This window comes from Neophocaena asiaeorientalis, unplaced genomic scaffold, assembly GCF_003031525.2.
Source record: "Neophocaena asiaeorientalis asiaeorientalis breed wild unplaced genomic scaffold, Neophocaena_asiaeorientalis_V1.1 scaffold319, whole genome shotgun sequence".
Taxonomy (NCBI): Eukaryota; Metazoa; Chordata; class Mammalia; order Artiodactyla; family Phocoenidae; genus Neophocaena; species Neophocaena asiaeorientalis.
In genome coordinates, this window is record NW_020174103.1 from 1,573,973 (window position 1) to 1,596,144 (window position 22,172).

The following is a 22,172-nucleotide window of genomic DNA, read 5'->3' on the forward strand; positions in this document are numbered from 1 at the left end:
TCTGAAGAGCCCGGAGCAAAAAGCAGGATACGGGCATGTGCCCCTGCACTCAACATCACCTAAGCCACCCCTCCGCCTGACTCCTGGACACACCCCTACCCTCACCCCATTTAAGGAACAAGCTCGTCCCGCCTCAGGGAACAAGAACAAGCAACGGAACCTGTTGCTTGTTCCCCCTGCTGCTGCAGGGGCCCCAAGAAAGCCTTGCCTGAATTTCTTGTTTGGTCTCTAGTCAATTTCTATTGATTAAGGAGGCCAAGAACCCTGGTCAGTAACAATTAGTATCTCTGGATCTAGTGTATGGTAAATAATACAGGATTACTGTATTGATAATGCTTACCTTCTGTAACATATTCAATTTGCAATACTCAAATATTTTTAAATCAATAAATAAGGCTCTGTCTTGGCATAACCAGTAAAATCGTTCTAATCTTAAATTATCACAGGACTAAGAAAAGTATTTCTTTAAAGGAAAAGGAACATTTTAATTTTACCAAAAAATTTATGTTTCATTTTAAATAAATCTTAGTCTAACTTTTAAATACTGGTGATAATTTAACAGTCATAATATCTTGTAACTCAGGTCCTAAAATACACTGGATTTCATAATATATGCCACAGGATCATATTAAGAAGCAAAACTCTTGGGAGTTTGGGATTAGCAGATGCAAACTGTTATATAGAGGATGAATAAGCAACAAGGTCTTACTGTATAGCACAGGAAACTATATTCAATATCCTGGGATAAACCACAATGGAAAAGAATATGAAATAGAATGTATATATGTGTACAACTGAACCACTCTGCTGTATAGCAGAAATTAACACAACACTGTAAATCAACTATACTTCAATAAAATAAATGTTAAAAAAATGAAACGGGCTTCCCTGGTGGCGCAGTGGTTGAGAGTCCACCTGCCGATGCAGGGGACACAGGTTCGTGCCCCGGTCCGGGAAGATCCCACACGCCACAGAGCGGATCGGCCCTTGAACCATGAGAGGCCCGCGTACCACAAAAAAAAAAAAAAAAAAAGAAACAAAACTTCTTTGGTACTTCTGTGGCTAGTCCTCTTCTGTCCTCCAAAGACACCTGAACCCCAAAGAGCTTTCTTAATATGTAATTCTTTTCTGAATGATCTTTTGCTTTACAATTCTTTCAATTTAGGTTCTAACCATACTGCCTTTAATTTCCAACCATTTACTCACATTTTGGTCTGTTACTTTCTGGTTTCTGCTCCCAGGAACTTGGGGGGGACCTTCTCCAAGGTCCCCAATTTCTTTTTCCTAGACAAAACTACTAACCCGTACTCAATCTTAACTTTTTCAGGCTCTCCGGTGGCATTTCACACTCCTCACCGTTCCTTTCTACTTGCAATTATGTTCCCTTGGTTTAGTCAATACTACATTTTCTTGTTACTACAATTAGAAATGAAGAATGCTGCTCTATCTATTGGGAGAATGTTGGTAAAACTGACTATCATCTAGGGCCGTGATGAATCTATCTCAATATAAATAAAAAGAGGGATGTAGAGGAGTGTTGTAGGATCAGAAAGGTGTTAGAGAAAAAGGGAGATGCTCACTAATATTAGAGATAGGCTTTGCCAGATGGATGCCAGCTGCCAGCCAGAGGTCTCCAACTGTTCCTTTTCTGTTTCCCCAGATGGAACGTCTTCCTTCTGCACCCCTAATCATGTGCCTTCCCCAAATTTCTGTCCTTTGCCCTCTGCTCTTCTCCACACGTGCTCTTCCCTTGGATCCTCTGAAGATCCCTTCTCTCTGACAGATTCAAGGACCACTTGTATTCTGGAAACTCCCAGGTTTATCACCTGTACCTCTGACTCCCCAGTTCTGTTCTGCTCACACATTTCCAGCTGCTCAGCAGACAGAAGCCCAGGGTATCCCACCAGAACGTCAAACTCACGCAGAAGGTCACTTTTCCCTTTACCCTCACCTCCATTACTGGTTCTTATCTCCCAGGCTTAACCGTTCAGAGCCATCTTTAATCCCCCTCCTTCATCCTCCATGCCCTGTCACCAAGTCCCTTCCTTTCTTTCTTCAAAACACCACCCCCTGGATTCAACTTTTCTTCCCCATCTGAGTCCTGCCTGGCCTCTATCACTCCACTCGGAGGGCACCACCTCAGCCTCTCAGCTTATACCCCTGATATGGCCTGTGATCATTTCTGTTTTTTTCTACTGGAGCCCACAGAATGGTTAGGTGACTTGCTCGATGCCATCATGGCCACAGATAAAAGAGCCAACGATGACACTCAGCTCTCCCTCCCTCCAGAGCCTGGGTGTGCCCCACAGGGGTTCCCACTCTGACCTTCAAAATCCAGACACAGCCTGTATCACCAGCTGTCAGTAACGATGGGATTGGTTCCATCCAACAGGCCTCTAACCTCCCTATATGGGGCTCTTGCATTTTCAACCCTATAAGTTCTGGATCCCTGAGAAAGCTGCTGAGAAACACCATGTGAAATCTGCTTTTTTTGCCAGTTCTAGCTAGACTTCACCTGTGCTGGTAACAAGGTCTGGGGTCTGGCTCCATGACCAAATCCCTGCCTTGGGTAAGTACTCAGTACCCCAGGTCCCCTAAGGATGGGGTCCTCTAGTAATGAGGGTCCTGCTTCCACTTCCTGATACTGGATCTCCCAGCCATCAATAGCACAGCTAAATGGACATTCACCTGTATTAGCTGCCCTGTCGTCTGGCAGGCTGACACCTGGTTACCTGGTCTCCTGGGACCCGGGTCTCCTCCTCCGAATTCCTACTGCTGCAACTCTGTTGCCTGTCCAGGTCCTGGAAACTACAAGACTCTACTTCCTATACCTGTCCATCCCTGCCAGATTTATCCTGTTCCCAAATGAGCCCTGACTACATTATTTTCCACCTACATTCTCCTACAAACCCTGTATCCCAGTCAAATTTTTTAAAGATTAGAAATAAGTCTTCTTCTTCCCAAAATTTGGTCCAAAACCCCAGCTCCTTTCTGAAGTTGGCAAGTTCTCTATTCCTCCTGCAAGGTCCACCACATAGCCGTCAATCAGTAAGACCTGCTGTGTGCCCAGGCCAGGATCTGCGTGCTGCACACACAATGCTGTGTGGTCACACAAGGGATTGACAAACCCAAAGCCAGTTCCAAAACTAGGACTCACCCTAAATCAAATGAAGATGATTTTTTAAAAAATGCATCATTTTATAAAAACCAAAGATCAAGATCAGCCTTTAACTGGCACTGGTAATTAGATAATAATTCATAGTTAATACATTTGCCTTTACTCTCCTTAAACCTAGTTTGAGAAAGTGCAGCTCTACAGGAAACATGGATGGTTCTAGTTCAAGAGATGTCTTTATGAGAACGATACTGCCACCTAGTGTCTACAAAACTAGGAGAAAACAGCAGGCATAGTTGAGAAACTGTAATATCAATGAAACCCATTCTAAATAAGGATTGAATCATAAAACTTTCATGTATCTAAATCAGGTAATGCTGGCCAATAAACAAAGAAATGTGGCTACATTCAAAAAAAGGGAATCTCTGTCTTCGAACACTGAGATTACAAGTATTTTAAGCTTTCAACAACACGAAATGAGGCGCCAAGTTCATTAGCAGCATGTTACTGAGAGGAAGAATACAAATACATTGTTTAAGAAACAAAGCCTAAACATCATATGATATCACTTATATGTGGAATCTAAAAAAAAATGATACAAATGAACTTATTTAAAAACAGACTCACAGACTTAGAAAACAAACTTACGGTTACCAAAGGGGAAGGTGGGGGGAGGGATACATTAGGAGGTTGGGATTAACATATTCACACTACTATATATAAAATAGATAAACAACAAGGACCCACTGTACAGCACAGGGAACTCTACTCAAAATTCTGTAATAATCTATATGAGAAAAGAATCTGAAAAAGAATGGATATATGTATAACTGAATCACTTTGCTGTACACCCAAACCGAACATAACATTGTAAAGCAACCATACTCCAATATAAAATTTAAAATTAAATTTTAAAAGAAAGAAAGAAAGCCTGAAATTTATCTTTCTCCTTTGGATGTGAATGTGTAATTCACCCTTCACATGAACCACCTGAAAACTAGCAATGAGGCTAAAAGAAATGACAGTTAAGAAAATCAGGCTTACCTGAAAGTGCAAAATTATTGTCCATATTAATCCCAAAGTCAATTTGGGATTTCCATCTGTTATGTCATCATTTCTAATGTTCACTAATTTCACCTGTTTTGTATGTGAAGAAGAGATAAAACAAAATATTTTTCAAACCAGCACGAGTTATTTTTACCTACATAAAAGTGATTCAAAATTACAGATACAAAAGAAAAGCCTGAATAATTTAAATAACAGTAATCCTTAAATTACTGTTTTACCCCCGTCCCCACTCATTTTAGATTGCAAATTATAGAGAAACTACAAAGGAAAATAAACTCAATATTATTTTGGTTTTGTCTTCTACAGCAAGTATTAAAATACACTTGTCAAAACAAAAACACAATTCAAGCGAAAAGTCCTATATACTTAAGATTTTTAAATTAGAAATAATTTTGCCTTTTGAAAACAAGCGTTATTTTACAATTAAGTAGGAAACTATTCTGAACCATCAAATAATTTTAACAACTTGCTTACACTTCGGTCATAAAGAGTGTTTAAAAAAAAACAACTAGCACTATTATTCTATTTGTCTATCATAGATTGCTACCAAGATAAGTAACTATATAACTCACTGGACATTTGGAAGACTGTTAAAAACTTTAAAAATAATACAATAATCAGACTTAAAGCTTATCAACTGTCCAATTATGCATTCAGGTAAATAAATGTAAGGATGATATTTAACATTTACTTCCTGGTAAAAGAATTAAATATCTATCATGAATTCAAGACAATGATACCTAACATTTTACTTCCTAGACAAATCACTGCCAAAAATATTTCGACAAGGAGACATAATTAACCATTAATCCTTCTGTAAACTTCCACTAGAATTAAGAAGAGTAAGGCAAATACCAATATCATTTAAAATATAAGCACTGAGTATTTGCTAGAATTTAATAACTAAAAGCACTTTGATGCCATAATAAACTAAATGAAGAACTAATAAACAGACAGTGTTTCCTGCTCCTCCTTGCCTCCTCTCTCTTCTCTTCCTCCTACTCCATTAAAAAGCGAAATTCTTGCCACCTCTGATTTCTCACTGTTTTCAGTAACTTTCAATTATCCTGAGTTTCTTTGATTCCTCCTTTTTCTACTAATTGAAAATTACCAATTATTTGCCTTATATCTCTACAATACACAATGTTACCAAATCAAGATCAAATCCAATACGTTGTTCATTCTTTTCTATCATTTCTTCTGAAACCTCAAGCCAGTCGGGGATTGTTGTCAGAACTGTTTTATTTTTAACTACTTCTAGATTACCAGTTGTATCTACTTATAAAAAATAAACTATTGCTTCCTCACTACTATGTATTAAAAATACATATGCCAAGTTTTTAAAAAGTATTATGTAAACTATCTTTTATAAAAATAAGGTAATTTTAATAAAAAATAAAGTATTGTCTCCCCACTACTAAGAACTGTTCATAGACATTCTTAACATTCTGTTGCTACTAAAATGTCATTAAATTCCTTCCTAGGCAAAAGCATTCCAGTTCCAACAGAAGGAAAACTCAGTAGCTCCTATTCAGATGGAAATGTAGCCACTTACACCTACTATTAACCTCCTTTTCTTTGGAACAAATGTTTAAAAACATTTTAAAACATCTGTCTCATGAAAGCACAAGTTTAATGATTATAATTCACAGTCAACTTTAACCTTTTCATTCCCTGACATGGTCCTATGCATATTTATTCAGTCACGTATGTTTATATGATTACAGTCTTTGAAAAACATCATACCTGGCGTCTTTTCAAATAGTCAAGTGCAATTTGTACATTCTGTAGTCTGTGAAAACGCATCCGACCTTTCTCTCTGGGCTAAGAATAGAAAAATGCAGGGTATAAAAAACACTGTATTTTCTGATACCACTGATCATGCTAAATACACGTATGCTGAATATCCTATATAAATATACTGTATGCTCATCTTAATATGTCAAAACAGTATTTACTGCTTGGGTAGATCCATTAAATATTTTAATGATATTTTAAATTTTTTGTATTATCTGAGATTGAATTTAAACGGGATTTTTCTGAGTTTTTTTTTTATTTTAAACATATCCTTTATTCCAAATATTTAAACAAAAGAAAAAGAGAAAATACCACGGAACATATACACTTTTCGTATTCACTATCTTATAATTCTAGCCTACAGTTATTAGCTACAGATGCACAAAAAGAATTAAATACCATTCCCCATTTTGCCTTCTTAATAAACTTTAAATCAAGAAGGTTTTTATAATTATATATGTATGGCATGTTAATGAAAATGAGGTAAAGTAGCATCAGTTAGTATAAAAATCACCAAGAAGGAGAAAGACAGTGGAGGTTTACTTAGCCATGATAGAGGAAGAGAGAAAAGCAATTAAGGCCATGTAATATATTTCCTCTTTATTTTATTTTCGTTTTGCACAAAATCGGTTGGACTCGCTAATAGTTTTACACTGCTTGGGGATGGACGTGATGATTTGCTGTCTCAGGAAAACTGACAAACCGTTAACTCTTTTCCTTGATGCCATTTCCCTTAAGAAATGTCACAAGTTAGCAGAAGGAAAACGTAAGGAAACAGACCTGAGAAAATGTTCAACAAAAATGCAAAGAATGGAGCTGAAATTTACCACATAATATCTTCCAAAGGGAAAAAAAAGAAAAAAGAAAACTGACAGCTGAGCTGCTCAAACATGAATAGGTTGCTGAAGCCAAAGGCAGCAGAATTAAAACAGACAGCAGACCACAGAATGGGAAAATAAGTTCCATATAACAGGAGAAATGATGGTGATGAATTCCCCACTGGATCCACAAAAGCACAAATTCTAATAAAATCAGGGGGCTCTAGGGACGTGATGACAAAAGAAGCACATCTGTCTTGCAAAGGTAGGCTGAGTCAGTTGAGTGTCACCGGGATTAAACAGTTCTGTGAGCCCTGTCAGGATTCTAGCATTTTAAGTATTTCCCCCTAAATAAAACGAGACATATAAGGTAGGTAAAGAATGTCCCTCAAATACCTACTGCCAGTAGGAATGATTTAAAGCATAATCTTAAACATTAAATAAATGTCCGTAAGTTCCTTTAAATAAAACAAAAGACAGTTATGTTGGAAATATTAATTTCAGAAGTGGAACAGATCTGCATTAAAATTAGTGGGCTGGTTGTAAGATTTCCATACTTATACAAAAGGTATATAAATTTCTTTAGCTCAAATGCCCTCCTGTAATTTAACCACATATGTTCAAATACCATGCAGTGCACAGAAATACAGAAATAAATTTAAAGAGAAAATATGTCCTTTGTCCAAGTTGCTGGTACACACACATCCATCTCCCTGCAGGTTTTGGTCCTTTCTACAGTTTTCTAAAAAGGAGCCCAAACCCGTGGGTTACACTATTGTGTTAGCGCTCACCGCATGTAAGGCTAGGTTAGTGGAGTTACGGGGGCGACACCTACCCCCTTATCCTCATCCTCCACATCCTCATGCTGTTCATATTCGCATGCTTCTGTGGCACTCACCAATCGTAAGGTCTTCAAAAAATCTCGTTCCCTTGGCTAATGAATATAACAGACAGAAGATAGGACAGCAAAGACACAAGACAGACCAGAAATGAAAAGAAGAGCATGAACAGAACTTAATGAAGGAGACCAGGTAACCAAGAAGGGGGAGAAATGTTCACAAAAAAGGAGATGACACCTGTGGAGGGGGTTACACCATCTGTCAGAAAGTGATGCTTATTTCCTTGCTATTTGTGAGTCTTTTAATAGGGGGTTATATTATGCATCTAACTTCTGATAAGAAAAAAAAAAAACCCAAAGGTAAAAAAGAACAGAAGTAGTATTTTAATTATAGAATTGATTATGTAAGCAAGGTCATCAAAGTACTTCCATCTCCCAAATGCACAGCATTTAAAGTCTGAAAATGCTTCATAATCTAACCAGAACTTTTTCCAGGCAGAATTCACAGCAGCTCAAAAGATGAATGCTGCAAAACTCTGAACAGTCTGTGCTGAAAACAAATTAGTCATATGCAAAAAGGATTACATGTTCTTCAAAATAAATTATGAAATTTAAAACTTACCAAGGTGTCTCCTGAAAGAACCTCTAAAAGGGAGATCAAATTGTGTCCGTCCCTCAAGTCTTCATAGAGATCATTCACGTGTTTTCGAACCTACACAGAAAAAAGCAATTTAAAATTTTCGGTCCTAGAACCCAGATCACCCTTAAGACTCAAACAAGAAAGGGGACAAGGAGAAAACATTCCTTCATGTACATGTGTTCACTCATGTAGTGTTTTTAAAAATATTAGTATTCTCTCACTACTTAAAAAATAAGTAGTGGTGGCGCACTGGTTGAGAGTCTGCCTGCCGATGCAGGGGACACAGGTTCGTGCCCCGGTCCAGGAAGATCCCACATGCCTCGGAGCGGCTGGGCCCGTGAGCCGTGGCCACTGAGCCTGCGCGTCCGGAGGCTGTGCTCCGCAACGGGAGAGGCCACAACACTGAGAGGCCCGCGTACCGCAAAAAAATAAAAGAAAATTTAAAAACTAAAAAATAAATTTCAGATTAATAATTCATACAAGTAAAACTGTTAAATTTTTAACACAACAGAATATATACAAATCTGGACAACTACATAGAGTTACAATTTCCAAAATACAGGCAGTGCCCTGACCTGAATCATGATTCCTGATACAGCAACCAAAGCCACCTCAGCAAGAGAGGTGAGTTTTTATCCCCCGGTTGGTCTTCCTAATCTCTGGGCCACAAAATCCAGGATGCCAGAGGCACACACTCCACACTTTAAAAATCCACAGATGTAGGCTGGGGAAAGGGTACATGAGACTCTGTATACTATTTTTGAAAATTCCTGTCAGTCTATGATAATTTCAAAATAAAACGTTTTTTAAAATTCATATATGTGAGGACATAAGACCTCTGTCCAAAATTCTTCTGCACAGCGTAAATCTTCCTGTGGTGGAGAGTTTTCTTTCTTTCTTTTTTTTTGATACCTTCTTTTTTAATATTTTACTTTACATTGAAGTAATTTGATTTACAATGTTGCGTTAGTTTCAGGTGTACAGCAAAGTGATTTAGTTATACATATACCTATTCTTTTTCAGATTCTTTTCCCATATAGGTTATTACAGAGTATTAAGCAGAGTTCCCTGTACTATGCAGTAGGTCTTTGTTGATTATCTGTTTTATATATAGTAGTGTATATATGTTAATCCCAACCTCCTAATTTATCCCTCCCATTGGAGGGTTTTCATAACCACATTTACACTAGCTGCAAGTTAACAGGCCTCGTTTAAGTTTCTGATTTTAGAGCTCAAACCACCAAAGATTTCCCCCAAACTCTGCTAGTTGGCCACGCAGGGACACTTCCTGTGAATGAATGCTTGGCCCACTGTAAGGTGTCTGCCAGACAGACAATGACAGAGCAGGCTGTGAGAATGGCTGTCCCACAGTGGGCTGGTTCATCTCCATGTTCTCACCTTTGGGTGGTTCTGGGCTGCGTTACTTTGCGCTGCTCTCAGGAAAGGAGTCAAGGAAGTGGTCCAGAAAGAGGCAGAGACCAGCATCCCCCCTGTATCACTTGGGCACAGCCCTACATGCTCCCTGTCTGTGTGGTACACTCTGGAGGTTTATACACATGAGTCAAACTCCTTTGCGCTTGCAAAATGTCAGGTGAATATACAGCAGAAAGTAATACAGAGATCCAAAGTATAGTCAAAACTCTCTGACTACAGAGCAACCAGCAAGAAAGGGCCTAATGGAAACTAGAAGCAAGGCTTTGATGGGTAAGTCTTCTGGGTCTAAAAAAGAAGCTAAATTTTATTATCTTAACTGACTATCTACATGTTTTGCAGTATGTTTTATCGTCAGAAAATATTTTTGATTAGTGAAGAAAAAACTTCCCTTAAGAGTTTCGTATCAAATTTACCACCTCCTATAACAGTATTTTAGGACTTTCTGCCTAAGTCACAGAACCTTTTAATATTCTATTAATTTAATATTCAATTATCCATCTATGCATAATTACTACAAAAAATATAGGCATTAAACTCAGGCCCAACAGCTCTAAATAATTGCTAATTCCAATAGTACCTATAAAGTGGCAAGGAAAACTGAAACAGTCAAATTACTTTTAACCAAGTGTCCCCATTTTCACAAGCTGACATTTTTATTTTGATTTCCTAATTCCCAAGGAATATCAGCTGACTCTTTGGTGTCACAAGATACAACAGTAATAGAAAGCTCAAAAATACTTCATTTTTCTAAAAAAAAGAGCATATCATAACACATTTCAGGCAATCCTTATTTAGAAGATCAATACATATCCAAATAAGTTACAAAGAGATTATTCCTTCCATTAAATATTGGGTTGGCCAAAAAGTTTGTTCAGGTTCTTCCGTAAGATGCTACGGAAAAAACTTTTTAGCCAACTCAGTATTTACCTTCCATTCAATAAATACCATTAAATGACAATCCCCTGAAGTACTCAATTACATTTCAGAGATGAACCAATTTCCAAGGATCTTTTCAGGAACAAATCTATGACATCCATGACACACATGTGTGCAGAAAAGCAACTTTATGAAATGAGCACTAATACTTAATTTTCTACTCACATACTAGACCACTGTAAGAATTCACCTGGCCTCATTCCAAGCCATGAGCTTGAATTTATAAGCCTAAGGGCCTACTTGAAAACAAGACAGAGGATGTCCATAGATGGATGAATGAATAAAGAAGATGTGATATATACACAGTGGAATATTACTCAGCCAGTAAAATGAAATCTTGCCATTTGCAACAACATGGACCTTGAGGGAATTAGACTAAGTGAAATAAGTCAGAGAAGAACAAATACCATATGATTTCACATATAAGTGGAATCTAAACAAACAACAAATGAGCAAACGAAACAAAACAAAAATCATAGATACAGAGAAAAGAATGGTGGTTGCCAGAGGGGAAGGGGTATGGGGAGTAGGTGAAACAGGCAGAGGGGATCAAAACATACCAACTTCCAGTTATAAAATAAGTAAGTCATGGGGATGTAACGTACAGCATGGTGTCTATAGTCAATGATATTGTAGCACATACTTGAAAGCTGCCAAGAGAATAAATCCTGAAAGGTAACTTTGTCTGGTGATGGATGGTAACTACAGAGTTTTGTGGTGATCATATTGCAATGTATACAAATATCAAATCATGATGATGTAACACCTGAACCCAATACAATGTTATCTGTCAATTATACCTCAATTAAAAAAACAAGGCAGAGGAGCTAAGCTTGTGAATTTCATGCACATCAAGGCATTTAAATCTATGCACTCCTCTATGTATCTCCAGTGTAACCAGAAAGCAGACTAACTCTAAGAGCCTGAGCAGGGACATGAGAGATCACATATATATAAACAATATTATGCAGCTCCTGACCCTTGGCCAGCTGCTGAATCCCTCAAAATAGACAACTCCATAGTGCACGTCTGACATCTTCAGAAGGTACAGTAGGAAACAAGTGCACGGTCAGGATGGGGTCCCGCAGGGCAGTAACCAACACATAGAGCTGAGTATGCCATGCGCTCTGGTCCCCTTTACCCACCGAGGCCTGCCTGAGTCACGCTTCAATCCACATGCACTTCCTCTGTCTTTCTCACTTCAGGACAGTTAAAGATGGGTTGTAATTAATAGCCAAGACATGGAAACAACCTAAACGTCTATCGACAAACGAACGGATAAAGAAGACATGGTACATATATACAATAGAATATTACTCAGCCATAAAAAAAGAACAAAATAATGCCATTTGCAGCAACATGGATGCAACTAGAGATTGTCATACTGAGTGAAGTAAGTCAGAAAGACAACAACAAACACCGTATGCTATCACTTATATGTGGAATCTAAAAGAGGACACAAATGAACCTATCTAATGAAACAGAAACAGAGTCACAGACATACAGAACAGACTTGTGGTTGCCTATCTATAAAACAGAAACAGAATCACGGACATAGAGAACAGACTAGTGGTTGCCAAGAGGGAGAGGGTTGGTGGGGGGATGGACTGGGAGTTTGGGATGAGCAGATGTAAGCTTTTATATATAGAATGGATAAACAAGAAGGTCCTACAGTATAGCACAGAGAACTATATTCAATATCCTATGATAAATCATAATAGAAAAGAATATAAAAAAGAATTATTTATATGTATAACCAAATCACTTTGATACACAACAGTAATTAACACATTATAATCAACTATACTTCAATAAAAGAAAAAAAAAGATGGGTATGATTCTGAACACATATTTCACAGGAAAGCAATTTCACAACTTGCCAGATTGAACCAAACCATCTACATCAGGGAAACTTTCCACAGCAAGGTGTCCTTTTCCACCATCATATTTATGCAACAATAAAGAAAAATCAAATTAGGCATGTTTAGAGAAGAAGAAGATTATGCCAAGTAAAACCACATTAGGAAAAGAGAAAACATGTTATAAAGGGGGAAAAAAATAGGATTTTAGTCATGTTTCTGCCACAGGTCTCATGAACTAGTACCAACTGCCCAAACTCTCTGAGCCTCAATTTTCTCACCTGCAAAATGAAAGTTTGAAAACAGAAGGCCTCAAGTTCAAACCAGAGAACAAAAATTCTGTGATCTGAAAATAAAATTGTCATTGTTTTAAAAAAATCAATGTGTCAACTTAAAAGAGAAAATATGTAAAACGGAAAGCTACTCTTAAGCCTTCTGGCTTAATTTCTTAAGAATTTTAGAAAAAAATACATAAATAGAATAATTTAGCTTCTATAATGCTTGAAAACATCCTGAGTCATTGGTTATCATGGAATATTGCTTGTTTTTCCTGTCTCAGAAGATCATTCTGAGGGTCCAGAGAAATACTGTATATGAAAAACACTACATAAATGTAAGATACCATTATTCTCATCTTTCTTACTCTGTATAAAACAAATGCCAGGGCTTCCCTGGTGGCGCAGTGGTTGAGAGTCCCCCTGCCGATGCAGGGGACGCGGGTTCGTGCCCAGGTCCGGGAAGATCCCACATGCCACGGAGCGGCTGGGCCCGTGAGCCATGGCCGCTGAGCCTGCGCGTCCGGAGCCTGTGCTCCGCAGCGGGAGAGGCCGCAGCGGTGAGAGGCCTGCGTAACGCAAAAAAAAAAAAAAAAAACAAAAAAAAAACAAAACAAATGCCACCAGTATTAACAAAAATAAACAAAAATATATACACGATGAGTTATTACTAGGCACGCAACCCTGTTTAAGTGCTTTATAAGTAATGGCTCATTTTCTTCACAAAAGAATAGAGTAAAAGAGAATGTTAATTAAATATCAACATTATGGAACAAAAGATAAAAAATTAACATTATGGGGAAGGAGTGGTAATGGATGAACTGCGTGGAAATAACTGGGGTCCTAGATAAATATCTGATCATGTGATCAATTGGGGGTGAAAAAAGGAAGGGATTAAATAATTAAGCTGACACAGAAAAGCCTTTTATTTTGTCCAAAGTCTGAGTCATAGATATTTGGCCTGGTAACTTTCCTTCACAGATGACTGCAAACTGCCAACAGTCTCAACCTTCCGCTTTCACTTTTTAATAAAACATTCTTTCTTCCCATTTTGGATATTCCCTGTGGGACAAAAAACTGTCTGAATAAACAGTGCTCGAGGAAGTGATGAGCAACGTGAAAGCACTTTGAGACACTCTGTGGTTAAATTATATAACTTGAATTACATAACAGGGATGAAGCATCCTTTTCTATATTTCATACAATACTCCCAGAATTTTGCAGTGCTTTTTAAAACATGTGTACAGCATTGCACCTACAGTTCACCCCTAGAGGGCGCTCATCTTTTGCTTAAGAAAAGTTTCCTAAGGAAGGGAAATAAAAGTAGAAGGAGGTTAGGCTGAGATTCCAAACAAGGTCCTGGTAATGACATACTAAATACTTCCGTTTTATTTTTGATAGAGAACAGAGTAGATCATGCCAGGTCTGTATCATCTAAATGGTTTAACTGTTCAAAATACCACTCAAAATTTTTATTTTGTTAACTTGTAATTGTCTGATTTTACGTGGGCTAAATCAAATTCAACTTTGAAGATCAGATCATCATATAGCTGCTTATGTAATGTTCAAGGATACCTTTTTCAAAAGTCTGACTCTGCAGTGGTTGATGTCAATCTAGACAAATTCCACAAAAATTTTACTTCCCATACCTAAACTTGCTGCCACAGTGGAGCTGCAGTTCAGTTCAAGTCACCAAATATTTAGTAAGCATCCATCCAGGGTATCAATTGACTTCTAAGGGTGCAAAGTTGAGTAAGAGCATGCCACCTCTTGAGGCCCACAGGCTAGGATGACAGAAATTTACAGAGGGGTCTGGAGTCTGAGAAGTCCCCCCACAAAGATGGGAGTGTTCCAGGCGGAAGAAAGAACCAGAACAAAGAGCCAGGTGAGGGTGCATGCAGCTGTAGGGTGAGTTTCAGGGAAGGAAAGCGCCCGTGAACCAAGGAAACGTGAGGTAGGGGATGAGGGTGGAAGGGGGCCAGGGCGTGGAGGGGGCTTGACCTGCCACTTGAACAAGGACAGACCTTCCCAGAGCAAAGCAAAGACAGCCACTGAAGGCTTCCACGCAGAATGAGGACAGAGTATCTGACCAATATAAACCTTCTAACTATCTTGAGCAAACCTGAAGCACAGATAAAGCCCCCAAAGGTCCAATCTGTAGGCAAGGATGGAGGAAAGGTATCTCGGCTGGAGGAGGGGCGGGGGGGAACAAACAGAGGCCACTTGGTAAAATGCACGCCTCCCAACCCAGCAGCAAGGAGCAAAATGCCAGAAAGGACTGCCAGGCCTCTCTTAAAGCAGTCCTACATCTGAAGGACACAGTATTCTGGAAAACAACCCCTATCTTTAGAAAGCCACATAAATAATAAAAGAAGACTTGTCCCAAGTGAGAGCGCCTCACTGCCTTAGGTGGAGAGAAAGGGGACAGTCAGCTTCAGGGAAAACTATAAGTGAAAACGTTTTTCAATGTAATTTTTTGACTTCAAACAAACACACTCAGGAAAAATAAGCAACCACATTCTCCTGGGAGAGCTCCTTACAAGTCCTACTCTATTAATATGTTACCATATAAATTATTGATAAGTAAACTGATGCTTTAAAAATACACAGAAATGCTTCAAAACAATGTATTCGCTTAGGTGCCTTATCTGAACAGTTATTACAAACTTATTTCAGTACTATTTCTTTAAGAATGGTGAAAAAATAAAACGCAGCTCAGACTCTTCCTAAATTACCATAAATTCTAAATTGGTGCAGGTAAATATAAAAGGGAAATATCCTTATCTGATGTAATAAAAAGGTGATCATGCTTTTTCCTAGGCAGTATATTAGGTCAGCATTAAGGCCATACATAACTTATCTCCTTCACTGTTTTTTTTTAACCATAAAATAAAGATATTCGTCATACATCATAGGGTATGAATGAATAAAATAATGAAGAGTTTTAAACAAATCAGTGTTGGCCCTAAGTAGTACAAATAATCTGTCTACTCTATATTGGACCTGATTAGTTCTCGGATAAAGAAGATTTCTCTTTTAAGCTTTCAGGCTGACGATCTACAATCAATTAAAAAACAAGCAAAAGAGATGTTTAAAAAAAAAAAAATCAAAAAAAAAAAAAACAAGCAAAAAACAACAAGGTCTTCTCTGGTCTTCTCTAGTCTTTCACTACAAGGTAGAACTATAGCTTGTTAAATAAAATAAGAGCATCTTTCTTACTGATAAACACTTTATGATTTGGGGGCATTTTAGTCACGGTTTCACCCAGGTACTTCTTATACTCTCTTCTGTACAGCTTCACCATTGTCGTAGGAACCTTTACAAAAGGCGATTCTGATTTTTAGAAATTTTAAAGCAAGAAGCTCTTTTCTGTAACAATTTGTTTGGGGTTTGGTGGCTGGTTCTGGTTTGGTTTGGTCTGATTTGGGTCTACCTTTCCTTCCAGGTCTTCCCTTTAGTCCACAGGAAAACAGACAAAAATCTATTTTTGCATGTGTCTCCCCATTGTCCTGTGGATCTTTTATCGCCTGCAGACCTGTATAGGCCTTGGTGCTAAACACTTATAAATAATGTAATTGAAAGGGGAAAATGAACTTAGAAATCAATTACTCTGCATATTAATTATTTTGTATCTGCCCACTGTTTTTGAAGTTAATTTTCATTAAAGATGTGGTCTAGGGACCTCCCTCCTGGCACAGTGGTGAAGAATCCGCCTGCCAATGCAGGGGACACGGGTTAGAGCCCTGGTCTGGGAAGATCCCACATGCTGCAGAGCAACTAAGCCCGTGCACCATAACTACTGAGCCTGCGCTCTAGAGCCTGCGAGCCACACCTACTGAGCCCATGAGTCACAGCTACTGAAGCCAGTGCGCCTAGAGCTCATGCTCTGCAACAAGAGAAGCCACCCCAATGAGAAGCCCGCGCACCACAACGAGAATCGCCCCCGCTTGCCGCAACTAGAGAAAGCCCACATGCACCAACAAAGACCCAACAGAGCCAAAATAAATAAATAAATAAATAAATAAATAAATAAATAAATAAATAAATTTATTGAAAAAAAAAAAGATGTGGTCTAAACAACCTCTATACTACAATGTCAAACAAAGGAGCATGGGTTCACAAAGACAACAGCGTCATCCATTCCATGTAGGCTTTAAAAGGTAGGAGGGGGCTTTTTCAGATGAGACTAAAGGATGTTTCTGCCCAAGACTGTCCTGAGGGTCAAATACAGCGATGTTTTGGCAGGAGGATGTGGGCCTCTCCTTTTAAAAGTTTATAAAATATCTTCCTAGCTCACTACTTACATAAACCTTTCTTTAAACTATTTATCACTTCAAGAAATCACAGCAAGTCCTAATCTATCAGAACAGTTTTCAATGATAACACAAGAAAAAGGAAAGGTACCAATCACTGGCATTTTTATACTCACCTCTTTCCCATTCACCTTCTCACAATTTGGGCAAAAGGAAGAAAAAGCTGGGAGAATGGGAATCAGAATCACTTCTAATGAATAGTTAATAAGCTAGTCAATGAAACTAAATTTTGAAATAAATGTAAATGTGTGACTGCAGTGATGTAACAAGACAAATGATGACAACTCTGCTGAATACTTTTAAACCAGTGATGCACTATATGAGCTCATATGTGTCAAGTCCTAAAAACAGAACTGGATGTAAAATGAGCCTGTTTGACACAGGTAACCCATAGCTACAGTATCAAAGTCCTGCTCCGTTATCACCAACATTTTAAACAGATTCCACTGTATTGTCAAATTCTAGCTTTTACTGGAAAAGTTTTGAAACAGAATTGTGCATATTTTTCAAGAAAAATCATGTAAAATTATTTTCTTAAACTTTCATTTAAGTTACAGACATGACCAAAATTTACAACTAGTTCAAAAAATGTGTATATCCTCAATAAACCCCCACTTAATGACTCCAACATCGTAAGTTAGGTTCAGATTAATTATTAGAAACTGGAGATGCATTCAGGTAAATATATCCAGTTCCCAGATGAAAATAAAGACAGCTCCTGGAATAGAGAAACATACCAGTCATTGCCCCTTAATGCCAAGTCACTTTAGCAGACTGATTTTCTTCTTAACACCTGTCTATTATCCATTTCAAAGAAGCCTCGACCATGGTTGGCAATAAGAAGGAATAATTTTGGGGGTTGAAGGAGGGGGAGGGAGGCACCGCAGGGCACTCAGGAGTCCAGAGTAAGAGCTTTGAACACTGAGGAGGGGCCAGGAGGACCCTCAGCAGCTGCTGAGTGGGGAGAGAAGAGTCCAGGAGAGGGACAGAGGGGAGTGACAAAAACTTTGCTTACTGAACACTTTTGAGCTGAATCATCTCCTTGGGGCTTGTTTCAAATGCCCTACAGGCTGTCAATGCCAAACCTGTTCCACAGTAATTCAACAATGAAGTAGACACTTGCCCCAAATAGGAACTGTCCTCTTTCCTTTTGGCACCATGTAAAATACCTTTTACAGGAACCCTCCTACACTGTTGCTGGGAATGTAAGTTGGTAACAGCCACTATGGAGGTTCCTTAAAAAATTAAAAATAGAGCTACCATATGATCCTGCAATCCCACTCATGGGCATGTATCCAGAGAAAACCATCATTCAAAAAGATACATGCACCCTAATGTTCATTGAAGCACTATTCACAGTAGCCAAGACATGGAAGCAACCTAAATGTCCATCAACAGATGAATGGATAACTAAGATATGGGGCGGGGGGGGGTGTTGTGTGTTTTTGTGTGTGTGTGTGTATATAAAAGGATGGAATAATGCCACCTGCAGCAACCTAGAGATTATCATACTAAGTAAGCCAGACAGAGAAGGACAAATACCATACAATATTGCTTAAATATGGAATATAAAAAAATGATACAAATAAACTTATTTACAAAACAGAAAAAGACTCACAGACATAGAAAACAAACTTACGGTTACCAAAGGGGAAAAGGGTGTGGGGGAGGGATAAATTAGGAGGTTGGGATTAACATGTACACACTACTATACATAAAATAGATAGCCAACAAGGTCCTACTGTATAGCACAGGGAACTTTACTCAATATTTTGTAATAACCTATAAGGAAAAAGAATCTGAAAAGGAATATACATATCTACATATATATATAGATATATATAAACTGAATCACTGTGCTGTACACCTGAAACTAACATGATATTGTAAATCAACTATACTTCAATTTAAAATTTTTTTAAATGAATAAAATACCTTTTACAACATAGCTGTTTATAGCAAAAAGAAGCACAATCACAGGGCACACAGAAAAGCCAAGAACCAACTGAGCCCTGAAGGACTAACTTCTTCTCCTTCAAGGAGGATGACTAGCCACTTGTGTGCCACTTGCTGGAATGGTTATAACATGAGTCAGGCTGCAGGCTGGGGAGGAAGCGGGACCCTCGTGGAGAGAGTGGGGCAGATACTGTGGGTAAGGCGCCAGGGCGGGGGAGCCGGTGAGCAGGGCTGCCTTCTGGTCACACCAACACGGGCACTTCCCTCGCCGCTTTCAGAACACTGGCCAAGAGACTTCCAAAGGGGGATGACACAAATGGTTGCTTCACGTCTTTTGAAGTCTCAAGGAATGGAAAATCTCAGGGGTCTCTCAGGAGCACATTTTATAGTTCTGAGCATACCATGATGCTCTCTGATACTTTACATGCAACTAATTCACCCTTCTTTAAACATAAGCCCATGTCCTCAAGTCCTTACAAGTAAACAATTGAGAACAACTGGTTGCATCCTCTTCATTAAACCTTTGAAATAACCCGGGATTATGACCAAGACAACTGCAATGGGGAGATGAACACGGAAACTATTTTTAAAGACACCCCCAGACGATGCAATTCCTCTGTCTCTGCTCTCATCCATGCTAATGCCTAAAACCTCTTGCCTGTTAAAATGTTTCCTTAAATCTAGATGAAACTCCAAGGCCCCCAGTACCATGATTTATATTTTCCAAACTAAAACCACTGCTAAACATATCTAGGAAACAGATATGTTTGGAGGGAATCATAAATACTGGATTATTCCATTAATTACTTAATGAAAAAAATTTTTGACAAATGTTATATATGCTGTTGTTGAAACGAATCTCTGCCACAGAATTATATCTTCTGTGGGAAGATTCAAACTTGCAAAGATGCCATCAATTTCATCAAAGTGATCACCTCCCAAGGATGGAGTGGGAGGCTGGGGTTAGCAGATGTAAGCTTTTACATATAGAATGGATAAACAACAAGGTCCTACTGTATAGCATATAGCATACTGTATATGTATAGCACAGGGAACTATATTCAATGTCCCATGATAAACCACAATGGAAAAGAATTATTAAAAAAAGAAGGTATATGTATGTAAAATGGAATCACTTTGCTGTACAGCAGAAATAACACAACATTGTAAATCAACTATACTTCAATTTTTAAAAAGTGATAATCTCCTAAACGACATTACAATTTTGCCAAATTTCCAGATGCCAACCTGCTCGACAGAGACTCATAGACCACAAATGCTCAGCGGCTACTCCGCGCAGGTGTTCACGGCCAGAATCAGAGGCGATGCCCAAGTATATCTCATACTAAAGCCTAAAATCTAAGTGGACACTATTTCCCCTCCAGCCCCTGTTCTGAGCATCCTCTCTTTTAAACAGACACATTTCACCAAGAGTAGGCTGGAACCAGGTACCACCTAGCAAATCAGGGGCCACATTTCCAAAGGTGAACCCAGGACACAGCTGTGGGTACACTGCAGGACATGTAGGTCCCAATGCCTTAATGGGACAGCTGCATGTCCAGTCCCAAAAGCTAAGAGAATTTGAAAGGAATGTTGGCTGAATAGTTGAGGTCATATTCTCAAAGCCCCCACTGTCGGTGGTATTTCTCTGCTTGCTTCATGGTTATTCCTTCTACCCAAAATGCTGTTCTGTCCCATTCCTCCTACAGCTATTGAATCTTACTTTTCCTTCAAGGTCAAGCTCTAATGTTGCCCAAACCATGAAGGCTTCCCTCTTCTGCCCTCCCACATTCCTTGGTTTATACCAAGACACCGATTATCATTTTCCTTAAAGAATAGTTTTACATATATGATATACACAAGCATAAGCCCCTTAAAAGGACAGAGCTGTGTCTTAGGGCCTCACTATAAATGCCTCATGCTTTGCACATTACCTTTCACACAGTAGACTCTCAAAGTTTTGTTCAATAAATAAAAGATTAGTCATCTGTACTTTGCCTGTGACCTTAGCCTTGCCCTCGGCTATGGGCCCCTGAGTGCCTGCCCAGTGATGGGGAAAAAAGAGAAACTCAGGAAATAAAATTATGAACTCCACCACCTACTTCCCAGCAGGGGATTTGTCTTTGCCTGCAAGGCCCACCATGGCATCTGTGAGAGTTAGTACCTGGCATCGTGCCCTATCACACAGGTGGAGCTAAATAAATGCTGCTGAAGGACTAACACGCAGAGGGAGACCGCCATTCCTGAACACCAAGTCTTCTAAGTGTTCCCCCTGACCCATCTAAATTGGTCTGATAAATGACCAATGACAGAATGGTGTTCATATAAATCAAATTTCAAGACTTAGTAAAGAATCTTTTAAAAAATGTTTTTGGTAAAAATCTATACATCAATGGAACCCAATCCAGAAATAGACTCACACATTTATGGACAACTGGTTTTTGATGAAAGAACAAAGGCAATTCAGTGTTGAATCTTTTCAACAACTGACGCTGGGAAACTAATATCTATGTGCAAAAGGATTCATTTGGACCTTTTCCTCAAAGTGGATCAGAGACCTAAATATAAGAGCTAAAACTATACAACTGTTACATGGAAACATACAAGTAAATCTCTGCGACCTTGGCTTAGGCAAAGATATCTTATAAATGACACCAAAAGCATAAGTGATAAAAGAAAATTCAGTAATAAGAGGGCATATAGCCCAACTAAAAAATAGGCAAAGATCTGAACAGATACTTCACCAAAGATATACAAATGGCCAATAAGCACATGAAAAGAGGCTAAATGTCATTACTTGTTAGAGAAACACGATAGCTAAAATCAAAAAGAGAGACAAGAACAAGTATTAGCAAGGATTTAGAGAAACCAGAACCCTCACACATTGCTAGTAGAAATACAAAATGGTGCAACCACTTTGGAAAATAGTTTTGCAGTTTTTTAAACTGTTAACTAGATTTACCAAATGACCCAGCAATTCCACTCCTAGATGAATATCCAAGATAAATGAAAACATGTGTTCATACAAAGACTTGTATGTTTATGTTTATAGCAGCATTGTTCATAATAGCCAAAAAGTGGAAACAACCCAATGTCAATCTACTGTTAAACAGAAAAACAGAA

At 38.5% G+C, this 22,172-nt stretch overlaps 1 protein-coding gene across 1 annotated transcript in view; it reads right to left on the reverse strand.

Annotated features, from left to right (window-relative positions):
* Positions 1 to 22,172, reverse strand: part of DST (dystonin) — a 485,281-nt gene that overhangs the window by 233,662 nt on the left and 229,447 nt on the right. Inside the window, exons 6-8 of the mRNA XM_024754681.1 lie at positions 8,259 to 8,348; positions 5,930 to 6,007; positions 4,160 to 4,252 (exon numbers count right to left, since the gene is read on the reverse strand). Coding sequence (XP_024610449.1) covers positions 4,160 to 4,252; positions 5,930 to 6,007; positions 8,259 to 8,348 — 261 coding nt within the window. The remainder of the gene's footprint in view (positions 1 to 4,159; positions 4,253 to 5,929; positions 6,008 to 8,258; positions 8,349 to 22,172) is intronic.